This window comes from Triticum urartu, chromosome 7A (assembly GCF_056163025.1).
Source record: "Triticum urartu cultivar PI428250 chromosome 7A, HENAU_Tu73, whole genome shotgun sequence".
Classification (NCBI taxonomy): Eukaryota; Viridiplantae; Streptophyta; class Magnoliopsida; order Poales; family Poaceae; genus Triticum; species Triticum urartu.
The window spans coordinates 636113323-636138894 of record NC_141879.1 but is presented as its reverse complement, the minus strand read 5'-3'; the positions used below and the strand labels follow the sequence as shown (position 1 = coordinate 636138894).

Below are 25572 nucleotides of genomic sequence, written 5' to 3'. Positions count from 1 at the left end.
TCCGCCGGCGCTGTTTTCGGCCCAGGCCGGCGAAAATCGGGCTCCTAGGAGCGCGACTGGGTCGTTTTTTTGACGCCGGCGCGAAAAAATCACCTAGGGAGGCCTTTCTGGGGCGCCGCTGAAGATGCTCTTAGTAGCTACCTCACAGAAATTCATAAGCATGGACAATCAAAATTTTATCCAATAAACACCTATACGTGAGAGAAGGAGAAACAAATGGGGAAATAGAAAACAAAGGTCTATAGAAAATTCACCTCTCTCCTCTCTTCCTTTCCCCGCTCCCAGGAACGCATGTCCCTGTGTCCAAACACCCAAGAGCTCCCTGCCGCCCAAATTCTCCACATCTGGCTACTCTCCCCCGGCTCCACCGCCAACTCCCAACCACCGTTGCTCCTTGCGCATTCCTCTCTCCTGCACTTGTGCACTCCCTGCCGCAACTCCTCCTGACCTCCACCCCACAACCGCCTCCTCCAGTGACCAACACCGGCCTCCTACGTGCCTGCCCTAGTGAGCTCGCCCGCCACCACCGCTGGCCTCCCTCGTGCTTCACTAGGCAGCCTCGCCCACGAAAGCTGTACCTCCTCAACTGGCATGGCACAGTGGACGAGTGGCAACAAGGGGAGGCGAGGGCGACGACGGTTACCGAGTCGATGAGAGGGGCCGAGGGGAAGCTGTAAAAGACGGCATCCAACGGTAGGGGGAGCCGACGACGGAAGGTGGCCGACGGTGAGGGACTACGCGTCCGAGGGGGGAGGGCGGCGGCGAAGACAGAACCCTAGCCTATCACGCTCGGGACCGGCACAACGCGAGGGGAAAGGAAGAACGGGCCCGACCTGGAAGCTTCAAGGTAAAGGACACGCGGATGTAAGCCTATGCAAGTAGAAACAACGTTGACCCAACACACAACCGTGGAAAACAGCGTCGTTTACACCTCAAATCGCTTAGAGCGCAGTATTTCCTGGGAGCTTAGGGCATCTCCAGCCGTTGGCCCCCCCATGACGCATAAAAATCACCCCTGGGGGCGAGCCAGCGATACAATCGGCGCTGGGGGCGGTTTTGCGCCCAGTCGTTGCCCCCAGGCGCCGAAATTGGCCCACTTTGCAGCCCAATTTCGGCGAATAAAGGGCCCATATGGGCGAGAATAGGCCCATATTCGGCGTGGTTTCGCCGTGTCTCGGCGTTCAATTATCAACACAATTATTTCTTATCACATATTTCATCACAGAAAAATCAAATACTTCAACAAAATAGTACAACAACAAATAGTTCAATACAAATTATATAGTTCAAGAAATAAAAACTCATATTTCATCACACGGCGTCCCCCTTGAGCCTCCATAGGTGCTCAATCAGATCTTTCTGCAGTTGATGATGCACCTGTGGGTCTCGGATCTCTTGACGCATAGTGAGATAGGCAGTCCAAGTTACCGGTAGATGGTGATCAACTTCGGCTAGAGGACCCTGCCTGTAGTATGGTTCAGTGTCAAACACTGGGTCTTCTTGCTCGCTCTCGATGATCATGTTGTGCAAGATGACACAGCAAGTCATAATCTCCCACATTTGATCTTTGGACCAAGTCTGAGCAGGGTACCGAACAACAGCGAATCGAGATTGGAGCACACCAAATGCCCGCTGGACATCCTTCCTGCAAGCCTCCTGAATTTTCGCAAACCAGGCGTTCTTGCCTCCTGCCGCAGGGTTTGAGATCGTCTTCACAAATGTCGACCATCTTGGATAGATGCCATCTGCTAGGTAGTACCCCTTATTGTATTGGTGCCCATTGATCTCGAAGTTCACCGGAGGAGAATGGCCCTCAACGAGCTTGGAAAAAATAGGAGAGCACTGCAGCACGTTGATGTCATTGTGAGTTCCTGGCATACCAAAGAAGGAGTGCCAAATCCAGAGGTCCTGTGTGGCTACCGCCTCAAGCACCACACTGCAACCGCCTTTGGCGCCTTTGTACATCCCCTGCCAACCAAATGGGCAATTCTTCCATTTCCAATGCATGCAGTCGATGCTTCCAAGCATCCCAGGAAATCCTCTTGCTGCATTCTGGGCTAGGATCCGAGTAGTGTCTTCCCCATTGGGTGTTCTCAAGTATTGTGGCCCAAACACTGCCACCACTGCCCGACAGAACTTGTAGAAACACTCTATGCTGGTGGACTCGGCCATGCGCCCATAGTCATCGAGTGAATCACTGGGAGCTCCATATGCAAGCATCCTCATCGCTGTCGTGCACTTCTGGATGGAGGTGAATCCAAGAGCGCCAGTGCAATCCATCTTGCACTTGAAGTAGTTGTCGAACTCCCGGATGGAATTCACAATCCTGAGGAAGAGCTTTCGGCTCATCCGATAACGGCGCTGAAATGTTTTCTCGCCGTGAAGTGGACCATCGGCGAAGTAGTCGGAGTAGAGCATGCAGTAGCCTTCAAGACGAAGCCGGTTCTTTGCTTTCAACCGCCCCGGCGCCGAGCCACCTCGCCACGGCTTTTCATGGCTCGCCAGCAGCTGGGTGAGGGCGGTGAGCACCATGAGATGCTCTTCTTCTTGGACGTCAGCCGCGGCTTAGTCCTCCAGCAGCGCGGCGAGCTCTTCCTCGTCATCCAAGTCCATCGTCGAGACAGGCAAAACGCCGAACACCTTACACTCGGTGGGCGTGTACCTGCCGCTAAACCGCGCCTTCGCGGCCGGAAACGGCGGCCGGAAACGCCCAGCTGCTGTGGGAGGGGCTGCCGCGGCGAAGCGCTGCTATTTTCCGACGGGGAATGGCTGTCTAGCGGAGTAGGGCGGCGGCCGTCGCCGGGATATAGCTAGTGGTGGCCGAGGGCGCGGGGGATGCGAGGCGAGTCAGGGGAAGAAAACCTTGACTTTTCCCCTGTCGGTGTGGGCCAGGCGTGCTTTTCCCTAGCGCCGGAGCCTCCAACTGCTCCCCAGCGCGTCGGGTTCGGCCTGTAACCGTCGGGCGAAAAAAAGGTTCAAACCGTCGATTTTCGACGTCCTGGGGGCGTGACTGGGCCATTTTTTCGGCAACGGCGCCGAAAAAGTGGCCTGGGGGACCTGTTGGGGGCGCGGCTGGAGATGCTCTTAGTAACTTTAGGGATGCGTAAACCTCGCCACAACTAGCTCGAGGGCTTCGCCTCACCTCTTACGGACACTGGCCTCATTTATTTTTTCATTTATTTTCTCATCCATGTCAATTTTGTGAGAAAATTTTCTGCCAGTATAATCTACGTATTTATGTAGCTTACAATCAGGACGTACGTCACGTCACTGAGCTGGCTTTATCGCTCCACGGCACAGAGCTCGCCACCCTCATGCCAGCTCCACACGTCCAAACCACCCCTCGAGGACTCCGACACGCCACCTACAGCTCGGAATGCACTATATATAATTATTTTGCTCGCGTATGTTAATTCCTACTTCCTCCGTTTCGAATTACTTGTCGCAGGTATGGATGTATCTAGATGTATTTTAGTTCTAGATACATCCATTTCAGCGACGAATAATTTGAAACAGAGAAAGTATAAGAATTCTTTCTTCTGCTCGTACTACTTCATGTATGCAGATAAATCGGTGACCGCTCCATGCTGTCACCTCGACGAGATGGCCTCGCCACTACGCCAAATACGGACGTCGTCATGCTGTCTACACCGACTCGAACGGCCGCCACCGCCTCGCCGCGTCTAGTTCGAGGGCTTCACATAACCGTGGCTGGCTTGCACGCTCATACTTCAGGACGTGGATCCTTTGATTTTACAATCCCTGTCATACCTTGTCTTTGAGTCACTGACAGATGGGCCCCATGCTTTGTGGGACCCATGTGTCAGTGACTCAAAGGCAGGCTAGGCCATGCCAGGGGATCCTCATCCCATACTTCATCGCCTCAATGGCTCAAACAATGTAAAGAGAATGACAAGATCATATAAAGGTAAGTCATCTCCATACTTAAGCTCCATATTTTACTCTTTAATGAGTTTATTATTTTCTAAGTCGTCTGAGCACCGCTCAATTTCTACTCACACCCACACACACCGGGTGAGCTGCACCTCCGCGCTTTATAAAACAAAAATAAAAATAACCTTTGTCACACGGCATAACAAAGCGGGAATCCGGAGACCGAATAACTTTTGGTAGCATCGTGTCCCGTCAAAAGTACTTATCTCCATGGGGATCATCCTAGAGATGATATCGCATGATGGCCCAAGAGACACTAGAGGCTGTATCGCACCATGATCTATTTGTGGTATGTGGGATGCTAAATCTATGCATCGAAAATGACCTCTCTGGCAGGCTGATCCGAAGTGGACCTCCCTGAAGTGGGCTCGGAGGCTGCATCAAAGAGATCTCTTTGAGGCCGGACCCATGGGGCGGTGATGGAACACTAGATACCGGGTATCTGCAATATTTAGGCTGTGTATGATTGAGCTGCAGATTCTGAAAAAGTTGCTGTGGAAAAGCTGCTGTGAAGAAACTGCTGTGAAAATGCTGCTGTAGAAAAGCTGGAGGCTGTTGGGTTAAAACGACTGTGAAATTGTAGATGTGGCTGTGAATTGTCTGTAATGCCCCTGAGACCTGAGTGAGTTTGTTTATATGCTGATTGACTGTAAAGCAGTGATATATATACATTTGTAGGTAATTGAACTATCATTTTTCAAAGGAGAAAAATTACAATTCAGGCCATTCATTGCTAACATATACGCAAACGACTATACTTTGATGTTGCATAAAATAGATAGTGATCCCATAATATTATTACAAAACACATGCACCATACAAAATACATATGGTTCACATGATGATGACCTCTGTCAACATAGCTAAACTTATGTTGCCATCGCTAGACAAGCATCGGCTATCCTACTACGAATATTGTTCATGCTATCTTCGTTCTCCTCCTCTTCAACCGGATCGGCTTGTGTTGGTGCCACCTCTCGCCGTAGCACTGGAGGTACATACTCATCATCGGCATCGCATTTATTAAAAATTTTGTCACGCAACTTGCTATCACGAATGAAAATATGCAATGCCATGCAAGCAATGATGATATGCTTCTGTGTACGAGGTGAGAAACTTGAGACTCCTTTCAATATGCGCCACTTCTGCTTGAGCACCCCAAAAGTGCGTTCAACAACATTTTGAAGGGATGAATGTAGAAAGTTGAACACCTCATACTTCCCTTGAGGTGGACGATCACGACGAAGATGGAATTCCGGTAGATGGTATGTACTCCCCTTAAAAGGAGCAAGGTATCCAGTTCGATTTGGATATCCAGCCACAAGATAATATTTCCCTGAAAATGTACAACAAATTAGCGTCGCACATAAGAATAGAATTACCGATGGGATTTTTTGTTAGAAATTTTACCTTTGGGAGGTACAGGAAATGAAGATAAATGTGATAATGCATGATTCAGGATCCTTGCGTCATGTGCACAACCCGGCCAACCCGCAACCACAAAGGTAAACCTCATGTCAAAGTCACATATTGCAAGCACATTCTGAGGGTTGCTTGCGCTTCTTGCTTGCACTTGGTTTCTTCAAAGAGGACAATTTTATTTCAGCATTATCTTCTGATTTCTCCAAAAGAACTGCATTGTCATCACTTCATTCATCGGAGGAAATATCTCCAGCACAAGAAGCACTAGCCCCAGTGACATGTACATTCTGAAATATGACATGTAAATCTTCAAGGTGCTTTGGTACGTGCTTTTTGAACTTCAAATGGTTGCATTTCTTTTTTGTCCTCTCCTGGCATCTCTGAAATAATAATAAGAGTGCAGGTTAGGTACTGCAATCATATAAAGCATGTCAATTAAAAATAATGCAAACTCTTACCACAAGATGTTTGACCCACCATTCTTTTGAGCAATCAACGGTCCCCTTTGCATCATTCCATCCAAGTCCAGTAGCTTCATTTTTCAGCTCCATGAACCAAACATACTCATTTTTTATTGCATCCCATTTGTTCTTGAATTTATCCTTGGGATACTTCATTCCCGTTCTTGCTTCCCATTTCTCCAAAACATTTTTCCAGCCATTCTTGCTTAGATGACCTAATGGTCTATTTCCATTTGAAACCTCTTCTCTCAATATATCAATGAGTTTCTTCAAATGGGCATCATCCCACACAGCCTTTTCAGTCATACTTCAGTCAAGAAAAAAAATGACATAGCACGAAATCAATATATATATGGTCCAGCAAGCAATTGCATAGCAATCTGCAGCAAGCAATTGCATAGCAATCTGCAGCAAGCAATCATGCAATGTAGAGCAAAATGCAGCAGGTATTCATCACTGTACAGGAACACACTGAAGGAAATATGCCCTAGAGGCAATAATAATGTTATTATTTTATTTCCTTATATCATGATAAATGTTTATTATTCATGCTAGAATTGTATTATCCGGAAACATAATACTTGTGTGAATACATAGACAAACTAAACGTCACTAGTATGCCTCTACTTGACTAGCTCGTTAATCAAAGATGGTTATGTTTCCTAACCATAGACATGTGTTGTTATTTGATTAACGGGATCACATTATTAGGAGAATGATGTGATTGACATGACCCATTCCATTAGCTTAGCACCCGATCGTTTAGTATGTTGCTATTGCTTTCTTCATGACTTATACATGTTCCTATGACTATGAGATTATGCAACTCCCGTTTGCCAGAGGAACACTTTATGTGCTACCAAACGTCACAACGTAACTGGGTAATTATAAAGGATCTCTACAGGTGTCTCCAAAGGTAAATGTTGGGTTGGCGTATTTCGAGATTAGGATTTGTCACTCCGATTGTCGGCGAGGTATCTCTGGGCCCTCTCGGTAATGCACATCACATAAGCCTTGCAAGCATTGCAACTAATGAGTTAGTTGCGAGATGATGTAATACGAAACGAGTAAAGAGACTTTCCGGTAACGAGATTGAACTAGGTATTGAGATACCGACGATCAAATCTCGGGCAAGTAACATACCGATGACAAAGGGAACACCGTATGTTGTTATGCGGTCTGACCGATAAAGATCTTCGTAGTGGGAGCCAATATGAGCATCCAGGTTCCGCTATTGGTTATTGACCGGAGACATGTCTCGGTCATGTCTACATTGTTCTCAAACCCGTAGGGTCCGCACGCTTAAGGTTTCGATGACAGTTATATTATGAGTTTATGAGTTTTGATGTACCGAAGTTAGTTCGGAGTCCCGGATGTGATCACGGACATAACGAGGAGTCTCGAAATGGTCGAGACATAAAGATTGATATATTGGACGACTATATTCGGACACCGGAAGTGTTCCGGGTGATTTCGGAGAAAACCGGAGTACCGGAGGGTTACCGGTGTTGGGGAACGTAGTAATTTCAAAAAATTTCCTACGCACACGCAAGATCATGGTGATGCATAGCAACGAGAGGGGAGAGTGTGATCTACGTACCCTTGTAGATCGACAGCGGAAGCGTTAGCACAACGCGGTTGATGTAGTCGTACGTCTTCACGGCCCGACCGATCAAGCACCAAAACTACGGCAACTCCGAGTTCTAGCACACGTTCAGCTCGATGACGATCCCCGGACTCCGATCCAGCAAAGTGTCGGGGAAGAGTTTCGTCAGCACGACGGCGTGGTGACGATCTTGATGTTCTACCGTCGCAGGGCTTCGCCTAAGCACCGCTACAATATTATCGAGGATTATGGTGGAAGGGGGCACCGCACACGGCTAAGAATATGATCACGTGGATCAACTTGTGTGTCTAGGGGTGCCCCTGCCTCCGTATATAAAGGAACAAGGGGGAGGTGCGGCCGGCCAGGAGGAGGGCGCGCCAGGAGGAGTCCTACTCCCACCGGGAGTAGGATTCCCCCCCTTTTCCTAGTTGGAATAGGATTCGGGAAGGGGGGAAAGAGGAGAGAGAGAAGGAAGGGGGGGCGCCGCCCCCCTCTCCTTGTCCTATTCGGACTAGGGGGGAGGGGCGCGCGGCCCAGCCCTGGCCACCTCTCCTCTCTTCCTCTAAAGCCCACTAAGGCCCATATACCTCCCGAGGGGTTCCGGTAACCTCCCAGTACTCCGGTAAAATCCCAATTTCACCCGGAACACTTCCGATATCCAAATATAGGCTTCCAATATATCAATCTTTATGTATCGACCATTTCGAGATTCCTCGTCATGTCCGTGATCACATCCGGGACTCCGAACAAACTTCGATACATCAAAATGCATAAACTCATAATATAACTGTCATCGAAACCTTAAGCGTGCGAACCCAACGGGTTCGAGAACAATGTAGACATGACCGAGACACATCTCCGGTCAATAACCAATAGCAGAACCTGGATGCTCATATTGGCTCCTACATATTCTACGAAGATCTTTATCGGTCAGACCGCATAACAACATACGTTGTTCCCTTTGTCATCGGTATGTTACTTGCCCGAGATTCGATCGTCGGTATCTCAATACCTAGTTCAATATCGTTACCGGCAAGTCTCTTTACTCGTTTCGTAATACATCATCTCGCAACTAACTCATTAGTTGTAATGCTTGCAAGGCTTATGTGATGTGCATTACCGGGAGGGCCCAGAGATACCTCTCCGACAATCGGAGTAACAAATCCTAATCTCGAAATACACCAACCCAACATTTACCTTTGGAGACACCTGTAGAGCTCCTTTATAATCACCCAGTTACGTTGTGACGTTTGGTAGCACACAAAGTGTTCCTCCAGTAAACGGGAGTTGCATAATCTCATAGTCATAGGAACATGTATAAGTCATGAAGAAAGCAATAGCAACATACTAAACGATCGGGTGCTAAGCTAATGGAATGGGTCATGTCAATCACATCATTCTCTTAATGATGTGATCCCATTAATCAAATGACAAAACATGTCTATGGTTAGGAAACATAACCATCTTCGATTAACGAGCTAGTCAAGTAGAGGCATACTAGTGACGTTTGGTTTGTCTATGTATTCACACAAGTATTATGTTTCCGGATAATACAATTCTAGCATGAATAATAAACATTTATCATGATATAAGGAAATAAAGTAATAACATTATTATTGTCTCTAGGGCATATTTCCTTCAGTCTCCCACTTGCACTAGAGTCAATAATCTAGATTACACAGTAATGACTCTAACACCCATGGAGCTTTGGTGCTGATCATGTTTTGCCCGTGGAAGAGGCTTAGTCAACGGGTCTGCTATATTTAGATCCGTATGTATCTTGCAAATCTCTATGTCTCCCAGCTGGACTAGATCCCGGATGGAATTGAAGCGTCTCTTGATGTGTTTGGTTCTCTTGTGAAATCTGGATTCCTTTGACAAGGCAATTGCACCAATATTGTCACAAAAGATTTTCATTGGACCCGATGCACTAGGTATGACACCTAGATCGGATATGAACTCCTTCATCCAGGCTCCTTCGTTTGCTGCTTCCGAAGCAACTATGTACTCCGCTTCACATGTAGATCCTGCCACAACACTTTGTTTAGAACTGCACCAACTGACAGCTCCACCATTTAATGTAAACACGTATCCGGTTTGCGATTTAGAATCGTCCGGATCAGTGTCAAAGCTTGCATCAACGTAACCATTTACGATGAGCTCTTTGTCACCTCCATATATGAGAAACACATCCTTAGTCCTTTTCAGGTATTTCAGGATGTTCTTGACCGCTGTCCAGTGATCCACTCCTGGATTACTTTGGTACCTCCCTGCCAGACTTATAGCAAGACACACATCAGGTCTGGTACACAGCATTGCATACATGATAGAGCCTATGGCTGAAGCATAGGGAACATCTTTCATTTTCTCTCTATCTTCTGCATTGGTCGGGGATTGAGTCTTACTCAATTTCACACCTTGTAACAAAGGCAAGAATCCTTTCTTTGCTTGATCCATTTTGAACTTCTTCAAAACTTTGTCAAGGTATGTGCTTTGTGAAAGTCCAATTAAGCGTCTTGATCTATCTCTATAGATCTTAATGCCCAATATGTAAGCAGCTTCACCGAGGTCTTTCATTTAAAAACTCTTATTCAAGTATCCTTTTATGCTATCAAGAAATTCTATATCATTTCCGATTAGCAATATGTCATCTACATATAATATCAGAAATGCTATAGAGCTCCCACTCACTTTCTTGTAAATACAGGCTTCTCCAAAAGTCTGTACAAAACCAAATGCTTTGATCACACTATCAAAGCATTTATTCCAACTCCGAGAGGCTTGCACCAGTCCATAAATGGATCGCTGGAGCTTGCACACTTTGTTAGCTCCCTTTGGATCGACAAAAACCTTCCGGCTGCATCATATACAACTCCTTCTCCAGAAAGTTTCCGAATTTAGCAACAAAAGTCTTGCCTTCGGATCTGTGATAGGTGTATCCAATAGTTTCCTTTGGATATCCTATGAAGACACATTTCTCCGATTTGGGTTCGAGCTTATCAGGTTGAAGCTTTTTCACATAAGCATCGCAACCCCAAACTTTCAGAAACGACAACTTTGGTTTCTTGCCAAACCACAGTTCATAAGGCGTCGTCTCAACGGATTTTGATGGTGCCCTATTTAACGTGAATGCGGCCGTCTCTAGAGCATATCCCCAAAACGATAGCGGTAAATCAGTAAGAGACATCATAGATCGCACCATATCTAGTAAAGTACGATTACGATGTCCGTGTTGGGGAACGTAGTAATTTCAAAAAAATTCCTACGCACACGCAAGATCATGGTGATGCATAGCAACGAGAGGGGAGAGTATGATCTACGTACCCTTGTAGATCGCAACGGAAGCGTTGACACAACATAGAGGAAGTAGTCGCACGTCTTCCCGATCCGACCGATCCAAGCACCGTTACTCCGGCACCTCCGAGTTCTTAGCACACGTACAGCTCGATGACGCTCCCCGGGCTCCGATCCAGCAAAGCATCGGGGATGAGTTCCGTCAGCACGACGGCGCGGTGACGATGATGATGTTCTACCGACGCAGGGCTTCGCCTAAACACTACAACGATATGACCGAGGTGGAATATGGTGGCAGGGGGCACCGCACACGGCTAAGGAACGATCACGAGGATCAACTTGTGTGTCCTAGGGTGCCCCCTTGCCCCCGTATATAAAGGAGCAAGGGGGAGGCCGGCCGGCCCGATGGGGCGCGCCAAGGGGAGGGGGAGTCCCCCTCCTAGTGGGAGTAGGACTCCCCTTTCCTAATCCAATTAGGAAACTTAAGGGGGAAGGAAAGAGAGGGAGAGGGAGAGGGAAAGAGGGGCCACGCCCCCGCTCCCTAGTCCAATTTGGACTCCCCATGGGGGGGGCGCCACCTCCTGGGCTGCTGCCCTCTCTCTCCCCTCAGGCCCAATAAGGCCCATTACTTCCCCGGGGGGTTCCGGTAACCCCTCCGGCACTCCGGTTTTCTCCGAAATCACCCGGAACACTTCTGGTGTATGAATATAGCCGTCCAATATATCAATCTTTATGTCTCGACCATTTCGAGACTTCTCGTCATGTCCATGATCACATCCGGGACTCTACACTAACTTCGGTACATCAAAATGCATAAACTCATAATAACTGTCATCGTAACGTTAAGCGTGCGGACCCTACGGTTCGAGAACAATGTAGACATGACCGAGACACGTCTCCGATCAATAACCAATAGCGGGACCTGGATGCCCATATTGGCTCCTACATATTCTATGAAGATCTTTACCGGTCAGACCGCATAAAAACACACGTTGTTCCCTTTGTCATCAGTATGTTACTTGCCCGAGATTTGATCGTCGGTATCCAATACCTAGTTCAATCTCGTTACCGGCAAGTCTCTTTACTCTTTCCGTAATACATCATCTCACAACTAACATATTAGTTGTAATGCTTGCAAGGCTTATGTGATGTGCATTACCGAGAGGGCCCAGAGATACCTCTCCGACAATCGGAGTGACAAATCCTAATCTCGAAATATGCCAACCCAACATCTACCTTTGGAGACACCTGTAATGCTCCTTTGTAATCACCCAGTTACGTTGTGACGTTTGGAGCACCCAAAGTGTTCCTCTGGCAAACGGGAGTTGCATAATCATATAGTCATAGGAACATGTATAAGTCATGAAGAAAAGCAATAGCAACATACTAAATGATCGGGTGCTAAGCTAATGGAATGGGTCATGTCAATCAGATCATTCAACTAATGATGTGATCCCGTTAATCAAATAACAACTCCTTTGTCTATGGTTAGGAAACATAACCATCTTTGATTAACGAGGTAGTCAAGTAGAGTCATACTAGTGACGCTCTGTTTGTCTATGTATTCACACATGTATTATGTTTCCGGTTAATACAATTCTAGCATGAATAATAAACATTTATCATGATATAAGGAAATAAATAATAACTTTATTATTGCCTCTAGGGCATATTTCCTTCAGTCTCCCACTTGCACTAGAGTCAATAATCTAGATTACATAGTAATGATTCTAACACCCATGGAGTCTTGGTGCTGATCATGTTTTGCTCGTGGAAGAGGCTTAGTCAACGGGTCTGCAACATTCAGATCTGTATGTATCTTGCAAATCTCTATGTCTCCCACCTGGACTAGATCCCGGATGGAATTGAAGCGTCTCTTGATGTGCTTGGTTCTCTTGTGAAATCTGGATTCCTTTGCCAAGGCAATTGCACCAGTGTTGTCACAAAAGATTTTCATTGGACCCGATGTACTAGGTATGACACCTAGATCGGATATGAACTCCTTCATCCAGACTTCTTCATTTGCTGCTTCCGAAGCAGCTATGTACTCCGCTTCACATGTAGATCCCGCTACGGCGCTTTATTTCGAACTGCACCAACTGACAGCTCCACCGTTTAATGTAAACACGTATCCGGTTTGCGATTTAGAATCGTCCGGATCAGTGTCAAAGCTTGCATCAACGTAACCTTTTACAATGAGCTCTTTGTCACCTCCATATATGAGAAAACATATCCTTAGTCCTTTTCAGGTATTTCAGGATGTTCTTGACCGCTGTCCAGTGATCCACTCCTGGATTACTTTGGTACCTCCCTGCTAGACTTATAGCAAGGAACACATCAGGTCTGGTACATAGCATTGCATACATGATAGAGCCTATGGATGAAGCATAGGGAACATCTTTCATTTTCTCTCTATCTTCTGCAGTGGTCGGGCTTTGAGTCCTACTCAATTTCACACCTTGTAACAAAGGCAAGAACCCTTTCTTTGCTTGATCCATTTTGAACCTTTTCTAAATTTTGTCAATGTATGTGCTTTGTGAAAGTCCAATTAAGCGTCTTGATCTATCTCTATAGATCTTAATGCCTAATATGTAAGCAGCTTCACCAAGGTCTTTCATTGAAAAACTCTTAGTCAAGTATCCCTTTATGCTATCCAGAAATTATATATCATTTCCAATCAGTAATATGTCATCCACATATAATATCAGAAATGCTACAGAGCTCCCACTCACTTTCTTGTAAATACAGGCTTCTCCAAAAGTCTGTATAAAACCAAATGCTTTGATCACACTATCAAAGCGTTTATTCCAACTCCGAGAGGCTTGCACCAGTCCATAAATAGATCGCTGGAGCTTGCACACTTTGTTAGCTCCCTTTGGATCGACAAAACCTTCTGGTTGCATCATATACAACTCTTCTTCCAGAAATCCATTCAGGAATGCAGTTTTGACATCCATCTGCCAAATTTCATAATCATAAAATGCGGCAATTGCTAACATGATTCGGACAGACTTAAGCATCGCTACGGGTGAGAAGGTCTCATCGTAGTCAATCCCTTGAACTTGCCGAAAACCTTTTGCGACAAGTCGAGCTTTGTAGACAGTAATATTACCGTCAGCATCGGTCTTCTTCTTGAAGATCCATTTATTCTCAATTGCTTGCCGATCAGCGGGCAAGTCAACCAAAGTCCATACTTTGTTCTCATACATGGATCCCATCTCAGATTTCATGGCTTCAAGCCATTTTGCGGAATTTGGGCTCACCATTGCTTCTTCATAGTTCGTAGGTTCATCATGATCTAGTAGCATGACTTCCAGAACAGGATTACCGTACCACTCTGATGCGGATCTCACTCTGGTTGATCTACGAGGTTCAGTAGTATCTTGATCTAAAGTTTCATGATCATCATCATTAGCTTCCTCACTAATTGGTGTAGGTGTCACTGAAACAGTTTTCTGTGATGTACTACTTTCCAATAAGGGAGCAGGTACATTTACCTCGTCAAGTTCTACTTTTCTCCCACTCACTTCTTTTGAGAGAAACTCCTTCTCCAGAATGTTTCCAAATTTAGTAACAAAAGTCTTGCCTTCGGATCTGTGATAGAAGGTGTATCCAATAGTTTCCTTTGGATATCCTATGAAGACACATTTCTCCGATTTGGGTTCGAGCTTATCAGGTTGAAGTGTTTTCACATAAGCATCGCAGCCCCAAACTTTCAGAAACGACAACTTTGGTTTCTTGCCAAACCACAGTTCATAAGGCGTCGTCTCAACGGATTTTGATGGTGCCCTATTTAATGTGAATGCGGCCGTCTCTAGAGCGTATCCCCAAAACGATAGCGGTAAATCAGTAAGAGACATCATAGATCGCACCATATCTAGTAAAGTACGATTACGACGTTCGGACACACCATTACGCTGTGGTGTTCCGGGTGGCGTGATTTGCGAAACTATTCCACAATTTTTCAAATGTACACCAAACTCGTAACTCAAATATTCTCCTCCACGATCAGATTGTAGAAACTTTATTTTCTTGTTACGATGATTTTCCACTTCACTCAGAAATTCTTTGAACTTTTCAAATGTTTCAGACTTATGTTTCATTAAGTAGATATACCCGTATCTTCTTAAATCATCTATGAAGGTGAGAAAATAACGATATCTGCCACGAGCCTCAATATTCATCGGACCACATACATCTGTATGTATGATTTCCAACAAATCTGTTGCTCTCTCCATAGTACCGGAGAACGGTGTTTTAGTCATCTTGCCCATGAGGCACGGTTCACAAGTACCAAGTGATTCATAATCAAGTGGTTCCAATAGCCCATCAGTATGGAGTTTCTTCATGCACTTTACACCGATATGACCTAAACGGCAGTGCCACAAATAAGTTGCACTATCATTATCAACTCTGCATCTTTTGGCTTCAACACTATGAATATGTGTATTACTACTATCGAGATTCAATAAGAATAGACCACTCTGCAAGGGTGCATGACCATAAAAGATATTACTCATATAAATAGAACAACCATTATTCTCTGATTTAAATGAATAACCGTCTCGCATTAAACAAGATCCAGATATAATGTTCATGCTCAACGCTGGCACCAAATAACAATTAATTAGGTCTAATACTAATCCCGAAGGTAGATGTAGAGGTAGCGTGTCGATCGTGATCACAGACTTTGGAACCGTTTCCCACGTGCATCGTCACCTCGTCCTTAGCCATTCTTCGCTTAATCCGTAGTCCCTGTTTCGAGTTGCAAATATTAGCAACAGAACCAGTATCAAATACCCAGGTGCTACTGCGAGCATTAGTAAGGTACACATCAATAACATGTATATCGCATATACCTTCGTTCACCTTGCCATCCTTCTTATCCGCCAAATACTTGGGGCAGTTCCGCTTCCAGTGACCAGTCTGCTTGCAGCAGAAGCACTCAGTTTCAGGCTTAGGTCCAGACTTGGGTTTCTTCTCTTGAGCAGCAACTTGCTTGCCGTTCTTCTTGAAGTTCCCCTTCTTCTTCCCTTTGCCCTTTTTCTTGAAACTAGTGGTCTTTTTGACCATCAACACTTGATGCTCCTTTTTGATTTCTGCCTCCGCAGCTTTCAGCATCGCGAAGAGCTCGGGAATAGTCTTATTCATCCCTTGCATATTATAGTTCATCACGAAGCTCTTGTAGCTTGGTGGCAGTGATTGGAGAATTCTGTCAATGACGCAATCATCTGGAGGATTAACTCCCAATTGAATCAAGTGATTATCATACCTAGACATTTTGAGTATATGCTCACTGACAGAACTGTTCTCCTCCATGTTGCAGCTATAGAACTTATTGGAGACTTCATATCTCTCAATCCGGGCATTTGCTTGAAATATTAACTTCAACTGCTGAAACATCTCATATGCTCCATGACGTTCAAAACGTCGTTGAAGTCCCGATTCTAAGCCGTAAAGCATGGCACACTGAAGTATCGAGTAGTCATCAGCTTTGCTCTGCCAGACGTTCATAACATCCGATGTTGCTCCAGCAGCAGGCCTGGCACCCAGCGGTGCTTCCAGGACGTAATTCTTCTGTGCAGCAATGAGGATAATCCTCAAGTTACGGACCCAGTCCGTGTAATTGCTACCATCATCTTTCAACTTTGCTTTCTCAAGGAACGCATTAAAATTCAACGGAACAACAGCATGAGCCATCTATCTACAATCAACATAAGCAAGCAAGATACTATCAGGGACTAAGTTCATGATAAATTTAAGTTCAATTAATCATATTACTTAAGAACTCCCACTTAGATAGACATCCCTCTAATCTTCTAAGTGATCACGTGATCCAAATCAACTAAACCATGTCCGATCATCACGTGGGATGGAGTAGTTTCATCGGTGAACATTACTATGTTGATCATATCTACTATATGATTCACGCTCGACCTTTCGGTCTCCGTGTTCCGAGGCCATATCTGTATATGCTTGCCTCGTCAAGTATAACCTGAGTATTCCGCGTGTGCAACTGTTTTGCACCCGTTGTATTTGAACGTAGAGCCTATCACACCCGATCATCATGTGGTGTCTCAGCACGAAGAACTTTCGCAATGGTGCATACTCAGGGAGAACACTTCTTGATAATTAGTGAGAGATCATCTTATAATGCTACCATCAATCAAAGCAAGATAAGATGCATAAAAGATAAACATCACATGCAATCAATATAAGTGATATGATATGGCCATCATCATCTTGTGCTTGTGATCTCCATCTTCGAAGCACCGTCGTGATCACCATCGTCACCGGCGCGACACCTTGATCTCCATCGTAGCATCGTTGTCGTCTCGCCAATCTTATGCTTCTACGACTATCGCTACCGCTTAGTGATAAAGTAAAGCATTACATCGCGATTGCATTGCATACAATAAAGCGACAACCATATGGCTCCTGCCAGTTGCCGATAACTCGGTTACAAAACATGATCATCTCATACAATAAAATTTAGCATCATGTCTTGACCATATCACATCACAACATGCCCTGCAAAAACAAGTTAGACATCCTCTACTTTGTTGTTGCAAGTTTTACGTGGCTGCTACGGGCTTAAGCAAGAACCAATCTTACCTACGCATCAAAACCACAACGATAGTTTGTCAAGTTGGTGCTGTTTTAACCTTCGCAAGGACCGGGCGTAGCCACACTCGGTTCAACTAAAGTTGGAGAGACTGTCGCCCGCAAGCCACCTATGTGCAAAGCACGTCGGGAGAACTGGTCTCGCATAAGCGTACGCGTAATGTCGGTCCGGGTCGTCTCGTCCAACAATACTGCCGAACCAAAGTATGACATGCTGGTAAGCAGTATGACTTATATCGCCCACAACTCACTTGTGTTCTACTCGTGCATATAACATCAACATATAAAACCTAGGCTCGGATACCACTGTTGGGAAACGTAGTAATTTCAAAAAAAATTCCTACGCACACGCAAGATCATGGTGATGCATAGCAACGAGAGGGGAGAGTATGATCTACGTACCCTTGTAGATCGCAATGGAAGCGTTGACACAACGTATAGGAAGTAGTCGTACGTCTTCCCGATCCGACCGATCCAAGCACCGTTACTCCGGCACCTCCGAGTTCTTAGCACACGTACAGCTCGATGACACTCCCCGGGCTCCGATCCAGCAAAGCTTCGGGGATGAGTTCCATCAGCACGACGGCGTGGTGACGATGATGATGTTCTACCGACGCAGGGCTTCGCCTAAGCACTACAACGATATGACCGAGGTGGAATATGGTGGCAGGGGGCACCGCACACGGCTAAGGAACGATCACGAGGATCAACTTGTGTGTCCTAGGGTGCCCCCTTGCCCCCGTATATAAAGGAGCAAGGGGGAGGCCGGCCGGCCCTATGGGGCGCGCCAAGGGGAGGGGGAGTCCTCCTCCTAGTGGGAGTAGGACTCCCCTTTCCAAATCCAATTAGGAAACTTAAGGGGGAAGGAAAGAGAGGGAGAGGGAGAGGGAAAGAGGGCCCCCCCCTCCCTAGTCCAATTCGGACTCCCCATGGGGGGGGGCGCCACCTCCTGGGCTGCTTCCCTCTCTCTCCCCTCAGGCCCAATAAGGCCCATTACTTCCCCGGGGGGTTCCGGTAACCCCTCCGGCACTCCGGTTTTCTCCGGAATCACCCGGAACACTTCCGGTGTGTCCGAATATAGCCGTCCAATATATCAATCTTTATGTCTCGACCATTTCGAGACTCCTCGTGATGTCCATGATCACATCCGGGACTCAGAACTGACTTCGGTACATCAAAATGCATAAACTCATAATAACTGTCATCGTAACGTTAAGCGTGCGGACCCTACGGTACGAGAACAATGTAGACATGACCGAGACACGTCTCCGGTCAATAACCAATAGAGGGACCTGGATGCCCATATTGGCTCCTACATATTCTACGAAGATCTTTATCAGTCAGACCGCATAACAACATACGTTGTTCCCTTTGTCATCGGTATGTTACTTGCCCGAGATTCGATCGTCGGTATCCAATACCTAGTTCAATCTCGTTACCGGCAAGTCTCTTTACTCGTTCCGTAATACATCATCTCACAACTAACATATTAGTTGTAATGCTTGCAAGGCTTATGTGATGTGCATTACCGAGCGGGCCCAGAGATACCTCTCCGACAATCGGAGTGACAAATCCTAATCTCGAAATACGCCAACCCAACATCTACCTTTGGAGACACCTGTAATGCTCCTTTATAATCACCCAGTTACGTTGTGACGATTGGTAGCACCCAAAGTGTTCCTCCGGCAAACGGGAGTTGCATAATCTCATAGTCATAGGAACATGTATAAGTCATGAAGAAAAGCAATAGCAACATACTAAATGATCGGGTGCTAAGCTAATGGAATGGGTCATGTCAATCAGATCATTCAACTAATGATGTGATCCCGTTAATCAAATGACAACACATGTCTATGGTTAGGAAACATAACCATCTTTGATTAACGAGCTAGTCATTTAGAGGCATACTAGTGACGCTCTGTTTGTCTATGTATTCACACATGTATTATGTTTCCGGTTAATACAATTCTAGCATGAATAATAAACATTTATCATGATATAAGGAAATAAATAATAACTTTATTATTGCCTCTAGGGCATATTTCCTTCAGTTCGGACACACCATTATGCTGTGCTGTTCCGGGTGGCGTGAGTTGCGAAACTATTCCATATTGTTTCAAATGTACACAAAACTCGTAATTCAAATACTCTCCTCCACGATCAGATCATAGGAATTTTATTTTCTTGTTACGATGATTTTCAACTTCACTCTGAAATTCTTTGAACTTTTCAAACGTTTCAGACTTATGTTTCATTAAGTAGATATACCCATATCTGCTTAAGTCATCTGTGAAGGTGAGAAAATAATGATATCCGCCACGAGCCTCAACATTCATCGGACCACATACATCTGTATGTATGATTTCCAATAAATATGTTGCTCTCTCCATAGTACCGGAGAACGGTGTTTTTGTCATCTTACCCATAAGGCACGGTTCGCAAGTACCAAGTGATTCATAATCAAGTGGTTCCAAAAGCCCATCAGTATGGAGTTTCTTCATGCGCTTTATACCGATATGACCCAAACGGCAGTGCCACAAATAAGTTGCACTATCATTATCAACTCTGCATCTTTTGGCTTCAACACTATGAATATGTGTGTCACTACTATCGAGATTTAATAAGAATAGACCACTCTTTAAGGGTGCATGACCATAAAAGATATTACTCATGTAAATAGAACAACCATTATTCTCTGATTTGAATGAATAACCATCTCGCATCAAACAAGTTCCAGATATAATGTTCATGCTTAATGCTGGCACCAAATAACAATTATTTACGTCTAATACTAATCCCGAAGGTAGATGTAGAGGTAGCGTGCCGACTGCGATCCCATCGACTTTGGAACCATTTCCCACGCGCATCGTCACCTCGTCCTTAGCCAATCTTCGCTTAATCCGTAGTCCCTGTTTCGAGTTGCAAATATTAGCAACAGAACCAGTATCAAATACCCAGGTGCTACTGCGAGCATTAGTAAGGTACACATCAATAACATGTATATCACATATACCTTTGTTCACCTTGCCATCCTTCTTATCCGCCAAATACTTGGGGCAGTTCCGCTTCCAGTGACCAGTCTGCTTGCAGGAGAAGCACTAAGTTTCAGGCTTAGGTCCAGTTTGGGTTTCTTCTCTTGAGTAGCAACTTGCTTGCTGTTCTTTTTGAAGTTCCTCTTCTTCTTCCCTTTGCCCTTTTTCTTGAAACTAGTGGTCTTGTTGACCATCAACACTTGATGCTCCTTCTTGATTCCTACCTCCGCAGCTTTCAGCATTGCGAAGAGCTCGGGAATAGTCTTATTCATCCCTTGCATATTATAGTTCATCACCAAGCTCTTGTAGCTTGGTGGCAGTGATTGGAGAATTCTATCAATGACGCAATCATCTGGAAGATTAACTCCCAATTGAATCAAGTGATTATTATACCCAGACATTTTGAGTATATGCTCACTGACAGAACTTTTCGCCTCCATCTTGCAGCTATAGAACTTATTGGAGACTTCATATCTCTCAATCTGAGCATTTGCTTGAAATATTAACTTCAACTCTTCGAACATCTCATATGCTCCATGATGTTCAAAACGTCGTTGAAGTCCCGATTCTAAGCCGTAAAGCATGTAACACTGAACTATCGAGTAGTCATCAGCTTTGCTCTGCCAGACGTTCATAACATCTGGTGTTGCTCCAGCAGCAGGCCTGGCACCCAGCGGTGCTTCCAGGACGTAATTCTTCTGTGCAGCAAGGAGGATAATCCTCAAGTTACGGACCCAGTCCGTGTAATTGCTACCATCATCTTTCAACTTTGCTTTCTCAAGGAACGCATTAAAATTCAACGGAACAACAACACGGTCCATCTATCTACAATCAAACATAAACAAGCAAGATACTATCAGGTACTAAGTTCATGATAAATTTAGGTTCAATTAATCATATTACTTAAGAACTCCCACTTAGATAGACATCCCTCTAATCTTCTAAGTGATTACGTGATCCAAATCAACTAAACCATGTCCGATCATCACGTGAGATGGAGTAGTTTCATTGGTGAACATCGCTATGTTGATCATATCTACTATATGATTCACGCTCGACCTTTCGGTCTCTGTGTTCCGAGGCCATATCTGTATATGCTTGGCTAGTCAAGTATAACCTGAGTATTCCGTGTGTGCAACTGTTTTGCACCCGTTGTATTTGAACGTAGAGCCTATCACACCCAATCATCACGTGGTGTCTCAGCACGAAGAACTTTCGCAATGGTGCATACTCAGGGAGAACACTTCTTGATAATTAGTGAGAGATCATCTTATAATGCTACCGTCAATCAAAGCAAGATAAGATGCATAAAAGATAAACATCACATGCAATCAATATAAGTGATATGATATGGCCATCATCATCTTGTGCTTGTGATCTCCATCTTTGAAGCACCGTCGTGATCACCATCGTCACCGTCGCGACACCTTGATCTCCATCGCAGCATCGTTATCGTCTCGCCAATCTTATGCTTCCAGGACTATCGCTACCGCTTAGTGATAAAGTAAAGCATTACAGCACGATTGCATTGCATACAATAAAGTGACAACCATATGGCTCCTGCCAGTTGCCTATAACTCAGTTACAAAACATGATCATCTCATACAATAAAATTTAGCATCATGTCTTGACCATATCACATCACAACATGCCCTGCAAAAACAAGTTAGACGTCCTCTACTTTGTTGTTGCAAGTTTTACGTGGCTGCTACGGGCTTAAGCAAGAACCAATCTTACCTATGCATCGAAACCACAACGATAGTTTGTCAAGTTGGTGCTGTTTTAGCCTTCGCAAGGACTGGGCGTAGCCACACTCGGTTCAACTAAAGTTGGAGAAACTGTCACCCGCTAGCCACCTTTGTGCAAAGCACGTCGGGAGAACCGGTCTCGCGTAAGCGTACGCGTAATGTCGGTCCGGGCCGCTTCGTCCAACAACACCGCCGAACCAAAATATGACATACTGGTAAGCAGTATGACTTATATCGCCCACAACTCACTTGTGTTCTACTCGTGCGTATAACATCAACACATAAAACCTAGGCTCTGATACCACTGTTGGGGAACGTAGTAATTTCAAAAAAATTCCTACGCACACGCAAGATCATGGTGATGCATAGCAACGAGAGGGGAGAGTGTGATCTACGTACCCTTGTAGATCGACAGCGGAAGCGTTAGCACAATGCGGTTGATGTAGTCGTACGTCTTCACGGCCCGACCGATCAAGCACCGAAACTACGGCACCTCCAAGTTCTAGCACACGTTCAGCTCGATGACGATCCCCGGACTCCAATCCAGCAAAGTGTCGGGGAGGAGTTCCGTCAGCACGACGGCGTGGTGACGATCTTGATGTTCTACCATCGCAGGGCTTCGCCTAAGCACCGCTACAATATTATCTAGGATTATGGTGGAAGGGGGCACCGCACACGGCTAAGAATATGATCACGTGGATCAACTTGTGTGTCTAGGGGTGCCCCTGCCTCCGTCCCCTCTCCTTGTCCTATTCGGACTAGGGGGGAGGGGCGCGCGGCCCAGCCCTGGCCACCTCTCCTCTCTTCCTCTAAAGCACACTAAGGCCCATATACCTCCCGGGGGGTTCCGGTAACCTCCCGGTACTCCGGTAAAATCCCGATTTCACCCGGAACACTTCCGATATCCAAATATAGGCTTCCAATATATCAATCTTTATGTCTCGACCATTTCAAGATTCCTCGTCATGTCCGTGATCACATCCGGGACTCCGAACAAACTTCGGTACATCAAAATGCATAAACTCATAATATAACTGTCATCGAAACCTTAACCGTGCAGACCCTACGGGTTCGAGAACAATGTAGACATGACCGAGACACGTCTCCGGTCAATAACCAATAGCGGAACCTGGATGCTCAAATTGGCTCCTACATATTCTATGAAGATCTTTATCGGTCAGACCGCATAACAACATACGTTGTTCCCTTTGTCATCGGTATTTTACTTGCCCGAGATTCGATCGTCGGTATCTCAATACCTAGTTCAATCTCGTTACCGGCAAGTCTCTTTACTTGTTTCGTAATACATCATCTCGCAACTAACTCATTAGTTGTAATGTTGGCAAGGCTTATGTGATGTGCATTACCGAGAGGGCCCAGAGATACCTCTTCGACAATCGGAGTAACAAATCCTAATCTCGAAATACGCCAACCCAACATTTACCTTTGGAGACACCTATAGAGCTCCTTTATAATCACCCAGTTACGTTGTGACGTCTGGTAGCACACAAAGTGTTCCTCCGATAAACGGGAGTTGCATAATCTCATAGTCATAGGAACATGTATAAGTCATGAAGAAAGCAATAGCAACATACTAAACGATCGGTTGCTAAGCTAATGGAATGGGTCATGTCAATCACATCATTCTCTTAATGATGTGATCCCATTAATCAAATGACAACACATGTCTATGGTTAGGAAACATAACCATCTTCGATTAACGAGCTAGTCAAGTAGAGGCATATTAGTGACGTTTGGTTTGTCTATGTATTCACACAAGTATTATGTTTCCGGATAATACAATTCTAGCATGAATAATAAACATTTTTCATGATATAAGGAAATAAAATAATAACATTATTATTGCCTCTAGGGCATATTTCCTTCAACCGGAACCCCCCCGGAGAAGTAATGGGCCTTATGGGCCTTAGTGGAGAGAGAGAAGGGCAGCCAGGGTGGGCCGCGCGCCTCCTCCCCCTGGTCCGAATTGGACTAGGAGAGGGGGGCGGCGCCCCCTCTTTCCTTCTCCCTCCCTACTTCCTTCCCCCTCCTAGTAGGTGTCCTACTCCTACTAGGAGGAGGACTCCTCCTTGGCGCGCCTATAGGGCCGACCGGCCTCCTCCCCTTGCTCCTTTATATATGGGGACAGGAGGCACCCCTAGACACACAAGTTGATCCACGTGATCGTTTTCTTAGCCGTGTGCGGTGCTCCCTTCCACCATAATCCTCGATAATATTGTAGCGGTGCTTAGACGAAGCCCTGCGACGGTAAAACATCAAGATCGTCACCACGCCGTCGTGCTGACGGAACTCTTCCCCGACACTTTGCTGGATCGGAGTCCGGGGATCGTCATTGAGCTGAACGTGTGCTGAAACTCGGAGGTGCCATAGTTTCGGTGCTTATCGGTCGGGCCGTGAAGACGTACGACTACATCAACCGCGCAACGCTTCCGCTGTCGGTCTACAAGGGTACGTAGATCACACTCTCCCCTCTCGTTGCTATGCATCACCATGATCTTGCGTGTGCATAGGAATTTTTTTGAAATTACTACGTTCTCCAACAGTGGTTTCAGAGCCTAGGTTTTATGTCTTGATGTTATATGCACGAGTAGAACACAAGTGAGTTGTGGGCGATATAAGTCATACTGCTTACCAACATGTCATACTTTGGTTCGGCGGTATTGTTGGACGAAGCGGCCCGGACCGACATTACGCGTACGCTTACGCGAGACCGATCTCCCGACGTGCTTTGCATAAAGGTGGCTAGCGGGTGTCAGTTTCTCCAACTTTAGTTGAACCGAGTGTGGCTACGCCCGGTCCTTGCGAAGGTTAAAACAGCACCAACTTGACAAACTATCGTTGTAGTTTTGATGCGTAGGTAAGATTGGTTCTTTCTTAAGCCTGTAGCAGCCACATAAAACTTGCAACAACAAAGTAGAGGACGTCTAACTTGTTTTTGCAGGGCATGTTGTGATGTGATATGGTCAAGACATGATGCTAAATTTTATTGTATGAGATGATCATGTTTTGTAACCAAGTTATCGGCAACTGGCAGGAGCCATATGGTTGTCGCTTTATTGTATGCAATGCAATTGCGCTGTAATGCTTTACTTTATCACTAAGAGGTAGCGATAGTCCTGGAAGCATAAGATTGGCGAGACGACAACGATGCTACGATGGTGATCAAGGTGTCGCGCCGGTGACGATGGTGATCACGACGGTGCTTCGAAGATGGAGATCACAAGCACAAGATGATGATGGCCATATCATATCACTTATATTGATTGCATGTGATGTTTATCTTTTATGCATCTTATCTTGGTTTGATTGGCGGTACCATTTTAAGATGATCTCTCACTAATTATCAAGAAGTGTTCTCCCTGAGTATGCACCGTTGTGAAAGTTCTTCGTGCTGAGACACCACGTGAGGA

General features: G+C 45.5%; 1 protein-coding gene across 1 annotated transcript in view; it reads right to left on the bottom strand.

The window, feature by feature from the left end:
• Window positions 1–4823: 4823 nt before the first annotated feature.
• The window catches only part of LOC125531046 (uncharacterized), a 29605-nt gene continuing 8856 nt past the window's right edge, over window positions 4824–25572 (bottom strand). Inside the window, exons 2-5 of the mRNA XM_087533587.1 lie at window positions 5835–6131; window positions 5729–5787; window positions 5365–5534; window positions 4824–5290 (exon numbers count right to left, since the gene is read on the bottom strand). Of these exons, the coding sequence (XP_087389713.1) occupies window positions 4824–5290; window positions 5365–5534; window positions 5729–5787; window positions 5835–6131 (993 nt within the window). The remainder of the gene's footprint in view (window positions 5291–5364; window positions 5535–5728; window positions 5788–5834; window positions 6132–25572) is intronic.